Below are 16524 nucleotides of genomic sequence, written 5' to 3'. Positions count from 1 at the left end.
TTAAAACTTAGATTTAAATAAAACATACCTGGTAGAACACTGGTTCTTAATCACTTTGGGATGAGCCCCCTGGCTCTGGTAATCTGATGAAAGGTATGGATCCCCTCCTTACAAAATGCAGAGAATTTTAATGCAGTGTCAGAGATTATACGGCCCTTCTGAAGCCTGTCTATGAACATCTTGGAAATTTGTGGACACGTGTTAAGAATTCTTACTGTGAGAGAGTCTTTATGATTCAAGGAACCTCACGAGTTTCCATGTTTGGTTAGAAAGTTAAAATCTAAAACTGGCGCTAAGTCAACATAATTACTTCCCTGTGAATGCCAAAATTCCTTGACATCTCACTATATGCCCATAATAGTAAATCAACGTAATCGGGGTAGAATTATTAAAAGGAGCAGCAATCATTTTAAAAAGTGGGGAGAAAAACAACACAAACCCTACCAGAAGGGGAGCAATATGGGCTAACTGCCAAAAGCAGTTCATGTGAAAAGGAACATTTATTTTTTTGAAATTACAAGTTATCCAACTATGCAGTTGCCTTACAAAAAAGCGCTTGTTTCAGTTTTGTCTTGTGCTGGCCCAGCAAGAGAGATTTCAAATGAAACTATTCAAAAATCAATACTAAAAAAATAAAAAAATATTACCCCACCTAAAAAATGCAGTCTCCTGCACACAAGCAAAATGGTTGGAATGTAATTTTCTGTTACTTTCTGTTACATAGTTGCATTTGTTATCTTACATGTACATATGGATACATACATATTTACACTTTTGCGTGCACTACCTTTTTGCATTGCTCTTTAGACTAAGCATCAAGGATGAACTTACTGATGCTTTCTGTCAAGAATGCAAAGTATATACTTACAGATCTTGCACGTAAAATTAATGATGCTTGAAGCCACCACTTAAAGCTATTAGTTGATTGTTGTATTGACACTTATAGTTTGTATTCCTCTAGAGGGAAAAGTCAGGAACAATTAATGACATTTATCTTTTCATTTCTTGCCTTATTGAGGAAGATGGAAATGGTATCCTAGAGCACTGAGGCATTTGTCTATTGGAAACAACTCTTTGATACCAGAGCGTCCTACATTCTGGATGTGTGTGCTTGAATTGGACAGCCACATGAGGTGGGCATGACATTGTAAGTTGATTTTCATGAGTCACTGATTAGAAGTCTTCTTAGAAGATCCATGAAAAGCCATATTTACAGGAAAAGCAATTGTGCCTTTTTATTTTTAACATTCCTTGACTTTAATTTTTTTTCTTGTCTAGCATCTAAGAATTCAGATGACAAAATTAATTTTTACTTGAAAATTTTTAGAAAAATAATACTGGTATTTGCCAAGCTCTGAAAGAGATACCACTGCCTTAAATGTTGTGCAACCCTAACTAGATATGCATGGCTCTTATCCTTACCCCTGATTTTCTCCCACCGTGTCCATTTTGATTATCCCTGTCACTATCCCTTCAGCAGAATTTTCACTGAAAGCTGAAATAATTAATTGATTGATTTTATTAATTGATATTTGACTCCTACTAAAGGATTGTGTATTTAATTTAAAATAACTTAGAGTATTTTAAAAACAAAGTCACTTCACCAAAATGCTCTCCAAAATTTTTTGGGTCATAATGAAAAAGAAAACTTCCAACATTGAACAAGTGGTCAGAACACTTTTGCCCAGTTATCTAATTTACTATTCCCTGGTTATTTGCTCTTGACATTTCAGTAAACCTTTCTGTAAGTGAATTTTCTCATTAGCAGAGAATTATTAGGATTAAGTAAAACAATGAAGGTAAAGACAGTTTTGAAAGCACCATACAAGTAAATAATGGTTAGCGTTATTTTATTAACCTCATTTCACTAATGGAGCACCATTTACAATTATGATTTTCTTGTCTCAAGCAACTAGTATAGTCTTGCTACCTTAGTTCTGGGCATTCACCAGTTCAAGTGCTATTAGGAGACTGGCTCTGGTCCCACATGGGGTGTGTGTACTTGGGAAAGATATATAGCTTTTTAAAATTGAATTGCCTCATCTGTATAATTGGGTTTAGTCTATGTGGCGTCTTTCAACTGAAAAACCATGATTCTCCTTTTTCTCTGGAAGGACATACATCTCATCATGTCAGCTAAACACAAACAAGGGTTTTTTTTTGCGTCTTGAAAAACAGCTTATAGGAAACTGCTAGGAGAGAGAGAGAGTGAGGCCCATAAAAAGTGCCTGCTCCTTTTTTCTCTAAAAACAGTGTTTAGGTTCTCATTCTCCCTTCCCTATGATATGAAATTGTTCTCTTTTCTCAACTAAGTTGCAAGATCCTTGGATACAGGGACCATGCCTTCCACTTGTTAAGTTTTTCTCCTCCTTTTCTTGCTCCTCATCCAAACTACCAAATCCTGTAATTTTAGTTGTTAGGTAATGGGTCTTACTTACGTCTTTATTTTTGGCTGAATAAATACCATCGCAAATATTAGATTGTATAGATTTTCATACACTTGGCTTATCAGTGAGTGTGTGCATGTGTGTCTGTGATGTCTGTTATATCTCAAATGTGTTTTAATTTTTTAAAATAACTTTTATTTCTTTAATCACAATATTAAGTGCATCTCTTAAAAAAGTCAGATTGTGCTACAGGATTATCATGAAACCCACCATTCTCATTCTAGCCCTGCCCCACCACTCTGCTCACCCAAGGTCACTGCTTTCAGGTTTTTCAACATTTTTTCTAGCATATACCATTAAGTTTCTAATTAATGTCTTTATGTTGTTATCTCTTGTATCGTCAACTTTAGATATATACTGATATAATGTTATGTTTAGCTGGATTTAGGTCTTTCTGCACTTATTCTCCAGTTATAACACAATTTTTATTAAATCAGTATTCAGTGTTTGCATTTTTATGACAATGTAAACATTCTTCACTGCTGAATTGAAGAACCATGACCACATTTCCTTTCTTAGACATATTTTTCTACAGTTAAGAACTTACCAAATTAAATTTTCATAGCTCTCTTTGTGGCAATGAATAAATCTTAACAGTTTTCCAAGTACCTAAACCAATCTGATAATCTTGATCCCCTTCACAGTTCAACATTTTGTTATGTTTCTCTGCTATTGATCCTTTCATTTATCTTTTATTAGATACCCTGTTTCCTAGGTCCTGTGTCTTGAATTATTTCTTGAATTATTCACTCATTGTGACCACACCTGCTTTAAAATGGACTTTTTCACAGAAAAAATATAAGAAACCAAAAACCTAGAAAAAGAAACAAAATGTTTTTAAATAAACATGAACACTATTAATAATAATGATAATAACAATAGTGGCAGACATCATTTTATGAGTCCTATTATACCTTACATATGATATGAAATTCTTGTGCCAATGCCAAGGATAGATTATTATCACCACTTTCCAGATCAGAAGACTGAGGTTTAGGGAGCGTAAATCATTTGGCCAAGTCCACAGAGTTAGTGAGATGTGCAGCTGGAGTTCTCTCCTGATTTTGGGTTAGAATATAATCATCATGTATGTAATATACTATACTATAATATAGTATTATATTATACTATAGCGAAGACTTACTACTGTCATTATTTTATGAAGCTTCAAGTTTATCTTTGAGGACTCCTCCAGTGCTTCATGAAATAAAAAGGCTTTGACGCTATTGCAATGCCTGGCATTTTCAGTCAGAAACAATCTTGGGCAGCAGTAGGAAGCAGCTTTTCCAATAATACTGATTAGATTCCACATACAAGACTGTCAGCAAAAATTTGCAAGTCCGTAAGTCCAGTCTGGGCGTGTGCACACTACTGCAGATGACCAGACCCTTCCTTGTTAGATGAAGGACTGCTTCTGAGGGGAGAGAACACCCATGGCTGGCAGCAGATGGTTACACAGAAAGGCTGTGCTTCCACTTTCTGCCCAGGTCTGTGGGTTTTGCTGAAAACTAAAAGTACAATTTAGGTCACTAAGTATACATCTCTTTCAGCCCTTTTGTTTTCCTTTCTGGCTTTCTGTCTGACTTGCAAGGTACCTCAGGACCCGACTTACCGAGATGCTGAAAAGCAGTCAGTACTTTTGCTTCCTAATTACAGAGGGACTTCTGAGAGAATTTGCAATATTCAGGACAGAAGAGAGGGAGCGCAGGCTTTTTGTCAGCAGTGGAACCATTCTGTTTATCATCTCCTCCTGCTTAGTTTTTGAACTTTGCTATTGCTTCTTTCTGAAAAATGCAATAGCAGTTTCAGAATGGAGCACATTTTGTCTCTGAGAAACAGAAAAACTGAGTCTTTCTTCCTTTATTACTAGCAGGCAAATATTATTTGGTGTATCTGATATTTTATTCATTCACCAGCTTTCTCTTCACCTGGCTGCTCTGATTTCCACAGAACTGATCAGACTGATTAGAACCATGCAGAACATTTGCTAAAAGGAATAATAAAATCTTAGCATCTCCAAATCTTGAATTCTGTTTTTCTCCTGAAATAAATACAAATGGCAACCCACCCATTACTTTATAACTCGAAAACATCATTGCATCTTCAAGTTTATCTTTGGTCTAATTTTTCACATTATCTCTACTATTTCAATGTAATTGCAACAACAGTCAACAATACTTAGGATTCTCACGAATCAATTAACATTTATTCAGAATGTGCTCAACCTAATTATATGTAAATCTTTATTTAAATTCCTTCTTTTTTTTCCCTAACTCATAGTGAATTAAACCAAGTGAGACTGTTTAGGGCAAATGTTTGAAGGATAGATTCTCTTTTGCCTGCCAACTTCTATGTAATTTGCATGAGAAATGGAGTCTAGAGATCTTTGTAATTATTTGTTATTAAGAATAATATAATTAAAAAAATAATGTAGTAATTTATGGGCATCTTTTCATGAAAGGAAGTTTTTAAAGTGTATTTTCTTAACTGAAGTATACTTAATATACAGTATTATATTGGTTTCAAGTGTACAACACAGTGATTTAACAGTTACACACATTATTAAATCCTCACCCCAACTAGTGCAGTTACTACCTATCTATATAGATGTCATAGAACTATTAACTATATTCTCCATGCTTCATTTTCATCCCCATAAACGACTTATATTATGGTTGAGATTTTTGTGCTCCTTTATCCTCTTTACCCTCCTCACCTCCCATGTTGTCATAACTGGCAGGATTATTTCTTTTTTATGACTGAATAATATTCCATTTTATATATGTACCAAATCTTTTTTTTCCCATTCATCTGTTTGGACACTTTAGTTGCTTCTTTATCTTGGCTATTGTAAATATTGCAGCAATAAACATAGGGGAACATATTTCTTTTCAAATCAGAGATTTTGTTTTCTTTGGGTAAATTTCTAGAAATGCAGTTACTAGGTTGTATGGTATTTCTGTTTTTAGTTTTTTGAGAAAATGCCACAGTGCTTTCCATACTGGCTGCATCAATTTACATTCCTACCAACAATGTAGGCAGGTTCCCTTTTCTTCACATCCTCACCAACGTTTGTTATTTCTTGTCTTTTGGATAGTGACCAACTATCTGTATAAGGTGATAGTTCATTGTAGTTTTAATTTGCATTTCCCTGATGATTAGTGACATGGAGCATCTTTTCATGTACCTGTTGTCCATTTGTATTTCTTCTTTGGAAAAATGTCCATTCAGGTCTTCTGCCAATTTTTCAATTGGGTTATTTGTTTTTTTGGTGGTGAGTCATATGAGTTCTTTATATATATATTGGATGTTAACCCCTTATCAGATAAATCATTTACAAATATAATCTCCCATACTGTAAGTTGCATTTCTGTTTTGTTGATGGTATCCTTTGCTGCATAGAAGCATTTAGCTCGATGTAGTTCCACTTGTTCATTTTTGCTTTTGTTTCCCTTGCTAGGATTCAATGCAATACCTATCAAAATACCAAAGGCATTTTTCAGTGAATTAGAGCAAAAAATTCATATGGAACCACAAAAGACCCAAGTAAACAAAGCAACCTTGAGAAAGAAGAACAAAGCTGTGGGTATTATGTTTCCTGACTTTGAGCTATACTACAAAGCTATAGTAATCAAAACAGTATGGTACAGGTTCAAGAAGAGACCCATAGATCAGTGGAACAGAATAGAGAGTCAAAAAATAAACCCATGCATACATGACCAATTAACATATGATAAAAGAGCCATGAATATACGCTTGGGAAAAGACAGTCTCTTCAATAACGATGTTGGGAAAACTAGACAGCAACATGTAAGAGAATGAAACTGGATTACTGACTAACTCCATACACAAAAGTAAACTGTAAGTGGTTTAAAGACCTAAATATAAGACATGAAACTATAACACTCTTAGAAAAAAACATAGGCAAAAATCTCTTAAACATAAACATGAGAAATTTTTTTCTGAAAGTAAGTCTTAATAAGATAATAGGTTCAGAAAAAAATATTAAAATAACAATGAATGATTACATTGCCTAAAGTTTCTTAATGGGAAACACTATTCTCCATTTCACTGGATGAAGAATGATCCACTCAAACTTAGAGTCTTTTTCATTTGTCCAACAAAACCATTTGAGAGGGAGGGATACCTTTGGAGAAAGACAAAGAAAACTAGGATGCCAATTAAATACATAGAATCTTCTTTTGGATGAGAAGTGTTATGGTTGGATTACATTCAAGGGTATGAATGAATGTAGTTTGGAATTAGACCTGGGGTCAAACTTTGGGTTAAGAACTGTGGAATTTACTCCTCAAACTCTGTAAGATTTTTGTATCTTTATATGAAGAACTGGGATTTTTTTCTTGCATTTACTTTATAGAGTAGCTGTGAGGAGTAAATAAATAATATTCCAGAAGAGTGGTTAGTACAATAAATGTGCAGGTGGCATTGTTACTGATATTGTACTAACTGTGGTAATAGTAACCACAGTAGCAATATCAATTACTTCAGGAATCCATAAACCATATTAGTAATATAGAAAAAGACATCCTGACCTCTCTACTCATTCCTTAATATTATTTTGGGAGATCCAAATACATGACATTGTGTTTGAGAGGACAAGAACTACAATTAGACTATATTTGGTAGCACAGACTAGTTCTGTTAATTTATTATTAGGCTGACCATAATTGAGTTAACATGATCTTTCTAAACCTCAGTATTATTAGCTATGAATGGAGATAATAATTTCACCTAAGGTTAATAAAATTATTGCAGTCAATGAAATAATGCATGCAAATGCTTACCTAGTGTCTGGCACATTAATAAGCTCTCAATAAATGGTTATTATGTCATTATAAATTATTATCATTAATATTAAAATTAAGCTCAGAAGACTTAATTTGGCTCAGTTTCCAAGTGAGGCTGATACTTTCTTAATTAAAATTAAGCTCAGAAGAATATAGCATGTGCCCGCCACTTCAATCTCCTAATCTATAAAGGACTATGGGGATAATGATTTCTATTTTATAGGTTAACTATAAATACTAGAAGAGAGTATGCATGCAGCCCCTTGGTACTGTTGACCTTAAAAATAAAAGTTATTTTAACAGCAAAATTGGGCTTAATAGGAAATAGCAGAGAATTTCAATTTGGGACAAGCAAACTATAGCAAAAACCATAGGCTAATCCATCAAACAGATGAGAGGAATGTTATTTCATGGAGAAGGAGGAAGTTGGAGGGGTTGTTTGGAGTGGAAGTCCGCCTGAGACAAGGCAAGTGTTCAGGTGATGAGGGTTTCTCACTGGCTCAGTGGCTGGGGGTAGTCAGTTTCTTGTAGGAGATGCAATGTGCATCTTCTCCTGTTGGAGTCTTAATAGAGGATTTTTTCTCATTGACGATTCTTCTGGGGGTCTGCAAGTGACAGTTCTTGACATGAGTGTTACAGCATGAGGGCTCCCCCTTCTGGCCTCCCGCCACCATTCTGCTGAGGTTTCTCTTTAAATTTTCACAGGGCAGGTTAGTTCCATCATCATAATCATCATGAGCAATATCATCATTCTTACAGATCTACCAAAGTCCAGATTTACCATACCCAGAACAATATTTCTGGGTACCTTAAAGTCTTTTATTTTCCTCTGACTTTACAGTAGAAAATAGAACTGCTGGAGAATTTTTGGACTTTGATGCACTAGGGAAAAACACAATAAAAAAAGACATTAAATCAGTTTAAATTAAGATGGGAGTGATGTTTCTCCTCTTAGTACCTGGACTGAGAGCAATGACAACTTGGTACTTGGTGCAGCCCTTCCTTCTCTGGCGATGACTGTGTCTCCAAGAAAGAAATGAGAATCTGATTACTTGTGATGGATTTTGATAGATTTTTCATCATTGATTAATGAATAATTGGTTGATTTATTAATCACTCACACACTTTTAATGAGACCCTACCATGTGGGTCTAGGTCCTGGGGAGACTGAGGTTTATCACTCATAGATTACAGATTTATGATTCTCTGATTCTTCATAGTGAAGTGTCAATTTTCACCCATTACATTTAGGATTTTATTATTTTCCCCAAAGTGTAGATAGCTTTACTTTTTCTTTTTACTGTAATTAGAATATACAGCCATGTATAAAATTCAAGCAATGCAGAAGAACACAGAGGCCAAAGAAAAATTCCCTATCTACTCTACCACTCAAAATTAACCTCTGTGAAAGTCCTGATTCATATCCCTCCAAATATTTGTCTTTGCAAGTTTGTCCTTAATCCTGGCTTCATCTGAGAACCATGGTCAGTCTCTCTCAAATGAAGGAATATCACATGATATAGAGATTTATTCCTTATGCTCTGAATGCTAGAGTAAGATTTATAGAAAGAAGCTACAGAGAGAAAGATTTTGACCTAATATAAAGAGAAGTAAAACCAATGGTGCCTAAGGTGGAAAGGTGCACCTTGGAGTCACGTGTTCCTATCACTGCAAATGTTCAGGCAAATACTAGGAAAACACTGGGGAGTTTGCTCGTAGAAGGAGGGGATACTAGTATCTTATTTAAGCCTTCTTCCAACTCAGGATTCTATCATGTTATGCATCAAACCAGCGTAAAATGGCTAAATATTTGAAATGGTGTAAAAGAAAAAGGTTTGGCTGAATGTAGCTGTTGAGCTTAGTGCTTTAAAATCCTTAAATTTGTGGTTTATGTTCTGCCATATGTGACACTTATCAAATTGCTGGACAATCAAAGGCTAACCACAGCTAACCTTTCAAAGTTTCTATGTTTACCTTATCAGTTTACAACTTTTTTTAAAAAAACTATTCAGAAAAAAAAAAGTTTTTTTAAATGAAAACTACAGCATTTGTTTTCCAGTAGTTAAATCAGAATCTTTGGTGGCCATTAAAATCAATGACTTCATTAGCTGGAATATATGATTGTTCTCATTGATTATAAAGGGCTGCCGAGAATATAAATTTGGTCCAACTCAGTTCTTATCTACTCTGATTATTGTTTACTATTTATAAAACATGTATTTTAGAAGAATAACCCCAGCATGAATCATATGCATTACATTTTTGTGCTTACCAACCCTAGTATTTTTTTTTAAGTTTCATTACCAAGAGAAAAGAGAAATATGCTTTAAAATAAAATGATTCAGTAGAGGTTTAGGGAAGCTTTTAAAATTTGAAATAACTAGAAGGAACCAATACCGTTATATAAATAGGGAGGGTTTTTCCTTAATCAGGGTTTATTTTTCAAGAAAGACATGTTTTTATTTCAGAGAATGGGACAGAAAAAATCATGTTTTCTAGTTAAATCAAGCCTAAAGGAAGCATACTACTTATTTATTCACCATGATCCTTTATAGGGTTAGAAATAGTTACATGTCTTTTAAAACATGGAATCAATTGTTGGAAGTGTTGAAATTGTTGGCATCATTAGGCTCCCTGAAGACATCGCTACAGCACCCCTTGCAACCTGGAAGGTTTGTGGTGTCACCAGTGGGAAGGCAGGAGTGGCCTTATGGAAGGAGTTTGGGGATTTAGAAGCACAGATTTGCAGCCTGCTTCTTGACTCATTTGTGTGACTAAGCAGTTTTTTCACCTCCTTCTGCCTCTGTTTACTTATCTGTAAGTTGGAGATGATGACACCTATCTCATGAGGGTGAAAGGAAATAATATATGTACAGAGCACAGTAGGAATGCAATCACTTGTAGCCAGTGTTAATACTAAATAACATGACTTGACTTTGCAAAAATATATTTATGCTTCCTTCAAGAGTAATAGTAACTGTAATTATGATAAAGAAATGATACTACTAATTAACATTTATAGAATTCATTTATGATTTTTAAGGCATTTTAGTATCCATAGTTGCATTTGATCTAATCTTTTAGGTTGAGAGAGAAGTACTGTTATTCACATTTTATAGATAAAAAAGTAAGGCTAAGACGAGGTGGATTCAAACTTCCCATTATAAAATAAATAAATTCTGGGATATAATGTACAGCATGGTGACCGTAGTTAGTAATACTGTATTGTATATTTGAAAGTTGCTAAGAGAGTAGATCTTAAAAGTTCTCATCACAAGAAGAAAAATTTGTAACTGCGTGGTTATGAGTATTAACTGGACTTACTGTGATCATTTCACAATATATAAATGTCAAATTATTATGTTGTACATTTGAAACAACTGTAATGCTATATGACAATTATATCTAAAAAAGAAAGACCAGTGTATGTAATATTTGGACTTTGGAGTTAAACTTCAGCTCAACTACCACCTCCACACTTACCTTAGAGGGAGTTTTTTGGCCTCCTAAGCCTCGGTCTTCTCACTGGGAGAGTAGATAGAGTAGCAGTGTCTTGAAAAACTTTTGATATTTCCCCAGCGGCCACTGTACAAAGCCCAGTGCTTTCACCTATTCAAAGCCCTCAGTGAGCTGGTTCCAGCGTGCCTTTCCAGCTTTATCTGGCAACACAGACCCCAGCCACCTGGGAATCCTTTCCACAAACACTTGATTCACTGTCATAATTCTGGTCCTACTCTTTTCTTTGCTTGAATGTTTTTCTCAATAGAGAAAATTCTCATTCATTAAGGCCCAGGTCAAATGACACCTACTTTAAAAATTCTTTCCTAATGCCCGGTTTGGAACAAATAACTCCTTCCTCTCGCATCCACGATGCCTTATTTACATCCCCTTTGATTCTGCCTTCTCACTGTCTGAATTGTGTGATAGTCCGCTGTGCGTGTGTCTAGCTCCCCCACTGTGCTGTTAGCTCTTGGACTGAGAGGCCAACCACATCTTTGCAATCTTGGTGCTCCAGACCCTCCCTCATTTCCTCTCCTCTCCAGATCCCAACTTCAAGCTAGTGAAGACCGTGAAGTATAGACATATAGTAGACGTATAAATACCTTGTAAGTTTTTTTTAACGTCCACAGCAAGAAAAGTATGAATCAAACATGCAAAGATGTCCAAGAAGGGGTTTTAGATGAAAAACTTAAGGCTTACTGAATTTACCATACTGCTAGATACATAATACATGTTTCAACAAATCATTAATTACGATTAGGGATTGAAATTAGAAATGATGTTGTCCAAACTTTGGCACACATATCACTCAGAATGCCTCTGATCTCTCTCCAGGAAAAATCCCCCCTTTGTGCAAAATACAAAACTGATGGCCTGTTGACCTCAGTGAGCACAACAGTTCTTACACTTGCGTTAAGTTTATAAGGTAATATGAAAGAAGGGAAAGCTTGCCTTTGTTGATTCATCTGTCTGTGGAATGTCCTTAGCTAGGGGATGGGCAGGTTGAGAGGTGATCTTCCAGGCAGCAGAGAGCCTGGGCAGTTGCTGTGAGCAGGCTGTGTGAGGAGCTGAGCCATCTTGGCTGCGAGGTCGAGTCTGAGCTTCAGATCCCACATGCTTGCTCCTAGCTCTTTCAGCAACACAGCTGTGGAATCAGAGGCTGATAAAAAGTGAAAAACACTTCCCTTCCAAGAACTGAGAGCCTTTCAAGAAAAACAAATTCTGACCACCTCATTTTGACATGCAAGAAAGCTGAATGGAGAATTATCAGCACAGCTCCAAGGCTTTGATAGTTTAACACTTAGAAATACTTTTCTGCTTCCTGTCAGGTGCTCATATCACTAGACTGCAGTTTCCCCATCAATTCTACTTATCACCCACTCAACCTTTCATTCACTCACTGAGCCAGTTTGTATTCACCTTCTCCTGCCTGCCTATTACTCTGCTGGGCCACACAGGAATGCAAATGGCCCTCGAGGAGCAAAGCATGCCTGTAACACATTTCAAGGAATGAAACCCAAAAGCGCACTGGAGCAGCCTCCCTAAGTCACTCCGGACTCTGAGCCTTCAGGTAGAGACTAGAGATCATATCTCCACAAGCGTTCCTAAGGTTCATGAACAGCATGTCCATCATGCAGCGAAGGACAGTCTAACATGCTTTGCATAGTTTGGCCTAAGTGTACAAAATGTAAATTTCTGCCTAAGACCGGTTCACTTTTCAGTACACAGTGAGTTTCCAAGAAAGTGAGGGTAGCAGTAGGAGTCCCCTTGCTCAGGTGTGACACCTCCGTCACAGAGGTGTGTTCACCAGGGTCCCATGTGCAGGTGCTTTGCAAGGCAAACCCAAGACTGAGGGATATTTTTGGGTCTCTCTAGGATTTTTCCTTTGAACAGGGTCATCATCTGTACTATCTTCTGCTTTTGGGGGGAATGCATAACAAAGATAGGATATTGACACTGAAAAGTAAATGAATTCAAGAGGAGTGTGCCCCACTGTGCACAAAAGAAGCGTGAGGTTCTGAGAGACCACCTGGAGGCAGCAAGGAAGGAAGCATAGGTAACTAACTCTACTACCCACATTCAGGGTTAGAAGAGGGATGAATTTAACATGCAGGGCTTATTTACTTCTATTTTATTGTATTTTTACTGAAGTACCATGAAAAACAAGGTCAGTGGAATTTTTTTTCACGTATACAATGGGGTTAATTTCAAAGAGTTAGTCCAGAGTAATGTTGCAGTTATTTATGTTGCAAGTTGCAGACATATATTTGCATAATATTCAATTCAGCCTCGATGATCATCATCAAATGCATCCAAGATACCAGTGACTGTGTGAAATTTAACTTCTTGGCAAATGCATTTCTCACTCCCACTTCTCTGAGGAAGATTCATAACATAGGGTGGAGCTATGTATTTCCTTATTTGCTGGAGCCCTGAAGGAAATCAAACAAAATGATGAAATACTTCCTTACTCTCTTTTTTTATTCTAATACTGTTTGTTTCCACTTGAGAGGGTACAGAGAGGATGGCATATTTTGATTCTTTCCTTGTGTGTGTGTGTGTGTGTGTGTGTGTGTGTGTGTGTGTAAGGTGGAATTATGGACAAAGGATGACAGGCTGGATTTTGAAAAGTACAAGACCCACTATTTTTGTAGCTTGGGTTCAAGATCTCTCTTTTATATGTCATGTATATCAGGCTTCTAACTAGAATTTCATTTAAAGAGATGGCTCTGCTTCTCAAAAAAAATGCTGTTTCTTCTATATTCTACTCTCAACACATCTGAGACCAAACACACTAACTAATTCTTCAACACCGTCTGGATGTCCTGTAATTCAATTAGGACATGGATTGGTTGGAGTTAGTGCAGACCCCCCAAGCTAACTGCTCACTCCCTAAGACTGCATAGCACTTCAGATGCTGGTCACAAGCCCAGACCTTTCCTACTTCTGACCAAGGACTATAAATCAGACATTCCCACAGTCCTCATCTAGGTTCAGTTATTTGCTAGAATGTCTCAGAGAACTCAGGGAAACAATACTTACTAGACACTGGTACATTATAAAACAATACAACTAGGAAGAGCAGATGCAGGAGGTGTATGGGCCAAGGTGTGGGGAAGAGGCATGGAGCTTCCATGGCCTCTCTGGGTGCACCACCCTCTCGACACCTCAATATGTTCACCAACCCAGAAGCTCTCCAAAACCCTTTAGATGACAGTTGTTGTTGTTGTTTTTTTATGGAGGCTTCATTACATAGGCATGATGGACTAAATCATTGGCCATTAATGATTAACTCAAACTTCAGTCCTCTGCTCTGGAGTTTGGAGGGTGGGGTGAACATTCCAGCCCTCTCAACTGTATGGCTGGTTCCCCATCATTGGGGACTTTCCCAAAGTCACCTCCTTAACATAAACTCAGGTGAGGCTGTAAGGGCTTCTTATGAATAACAAAAGGTGTTCCTTTCACCTTGATCACTCAGAGCTGTGTCAGGAGCTGGGGATAAAGACAGAAATATGTATTTTTTGTTATATCACAGTTTCCAAAAAGAAAAAGGCATAAACCACGAATTTAGTTCAACTGAGACCCAGAGTTTAAGTGACTTGTTGAAGGTCACACATCTTAGAGACAGAGCCAGGGCTAGCACTCATGCCTTCTCCCAAGCCAATTTGAATCTTGGTGGTGTTTTGGGCAGCCATCTAGATGGTTGAGAGTAGGGATTCTGGAGGCAGACTACTTGGTTTTAAATTCCAGTTCAATTACTTACTAGCTGTGTGACTATAGTTACAGTACTTGCCCTCTCTGTGCCTCAGTAGCTTCATCTGTAAAGTCAAGATATTAGTAGAAAAGCAGTTGGCATTTAGTAAAAAATAGGTGTGAGAAAATATTATTATTGTTATTCAAAGATTTTAAAAAGCTCTCCTGACCTTATGTGACCCACCCTAGGACCTAGAATCCTAGAATTGTCATTCTTTTAAGCAAGGACTTGGAAGGCCCCTCTTAGAAAGTAAATGCATTTTCTGGGTAAAAAAAAACACAGTAAAGCACAGTCACTCTCTAATATCTCACAAACAATGATTTCCATGAGCTCTAGCCACCTAGTAGGGCCTTACAAGGAGGAGACATAGAACAGTTAAGCCTCAATGGTGATGAGGTGGGGATAAGATTTCTTTAGAGAAACCGAGGAAAGGCATGAGGGCTAAGGGGGTCAAGTCTGAAGGGAGGGTACTGGTAAGAGAACAGATGCCTGAAGCAAATGTGACCCCTTTCAACATTCTGTTCTGGGCCCGTATCAGAGAATGAAGCACACAATGAATATACAGTTCTCTGAAGGGACTAGTGTGCATCTCTTGTGCTCACTCCCTTCCCACTCCACATACATTTTCTATTCCCTTTCCTTCTGGCTCAGATCACAATGAAAGTATCAGGAAAAAAGAAAAGAAATAAAGCAAGTTTATAATGGAAAGCTGAGAGTTTAGAGAGGGGACAGAAGAGGGTGTCTCATCCATCAGCCATGCTGATGGTGAGCCGCAGGCGGGTGGGGTTTACAAGAAGGGAGCAGTGAGATGGAGGTGTAACAGTGACATGTCAATCCCTCTTCTTCCACATTTCTTTGTACTGTCAGCTCTGATGTGTAAGGCCAAGGCCAAGCCTTGTTCATGTCCTTGTAGGGTATCTCATTTTTCAAGATTGTATTGAAGAGGGCAAGTTCTAATGGTGTTTGTGTGTGTGTGTGTGTGTGTGTGTGAGAGAGAGAGAGAGAGAGAGAGAGAGAGAGAGAGAGAGAGAGAGAGAGAGAGAGAGAGAGATGAGAGAGGTGAAGTTGAATTGAGGTGACTTTCACTACTAATCACATGGCAGCCCCAGGTCACGTAGGTAAGAACTGGAAGGAAGCCTATAAAATGAATCTTGATCTAGGTCAAGGAAGGTCTTGACAATGAAGTTCAAATAACCTGCTTTCTTTTGAGCAAGAAGTTCATTCTCACCTTCACAACTTATGAAATGGAATTATGACCTTTGTTATTCTGTCTAGGTAGACAGTTCTCAGATAATCTAGTGATTTTATTGCCATGAATCTCCCTGTTATAAAAAAGATTGTGACATGATATACTTCCACTAAATACTTCGGTTCCATTGACTGGTGATACTTCTTAGGTAGTTCAGAATGTACTTCAGTATTTTTTGGGTCCAGAGTCATTTTTATGACCAATGGTAACTGTACAATGCTGTGAAAATAAATTTTGCTATGTGAAATGTCTGAATGTTTAATTCCAGGTTAAAGGGAATTTGCCACACACAGCATTTAGATTTTGATCTGTAAATGATGTATTCTAACTGAAAGTCTCCTATAACTAGTTGATAAATTTATTTTTATTTTCAGTGCCTCTCCAAGTGCTTCTAATATGCTGGTTTCAAAAGAAATAGTTGTAAGTTATCTGAATACTCCTTCCCAATAATATTCTTTTAGCCTAAATACTTGTATACATGTAGCTCATAAAAACAAAATTCTACAGAATTATGAAAATGAGATGATTAGAGAAAGGAGGTTAATGTGGGCTAAAAAAGTCACTTTTTAAAGGTGGTTATCACAAAAGGATGAAAACAAAGTGCTTTTTCCAGTGAAACATAAGTGAATACCAAAATGATTTTAGTAACAATGGTAACACTTTGACACATTTATGTCATTTGATTATCCCAACTCCTATGAGAGAAATGAGGCCAATGTTATCATTATCCCCATATCATACATAAAGAAATTGAGATTTATAAAA

The 16524-nt window shown here is 36.8% G+C and overlaps 1 protein-coding gene across 8 annotated transcripts in view; it reads left to right on the top strand.

Moving 5' to 3' along the window:
- Nucleotides 1-16524, top strand: part of PTGER3 (prostaglandin E receptor 3) — a 169744-nt gene that overhangs the window by 41426 nt on the left and 111794 nt on the right. The window contains exon 3 of one of the 8 annotated variants that reach the window (XM_073234123.1): nt 1023-2717. The exons of the other annotated variants lie outside the window; for them this stretch is intronic. Coding sequence (XP_073090224.1) covers nt 1023-1040 — 18 coding nt within the window. The 3' untranslated portion in view covers nt 1041-2717. Of the gene's footprint in view, nt 1-1022; nt 2718-16524 lie in introns of those variants that run through there. 8 annotated transcript variants of the gene reach the window in all.

This window comes from Manis javanica, chromosome 4 (genome assembly GCF_040802235.1).
Source record: "Manis javanica isolate MJ-LG chromosome 4, MJ_LKY, whole genome shotgun sequence".
Classification (NCBI taxonomy): Eukaryota; Metazoa; Chordata; class Mammalia; order Pholidota; family Manidae; genus Manis; species Manis javanica.
The sequence above is the reverse complement of the archived record's forward strand: the minus strand, read 5'-3'. Positions and strand labels throughout refer to the sequence as shown.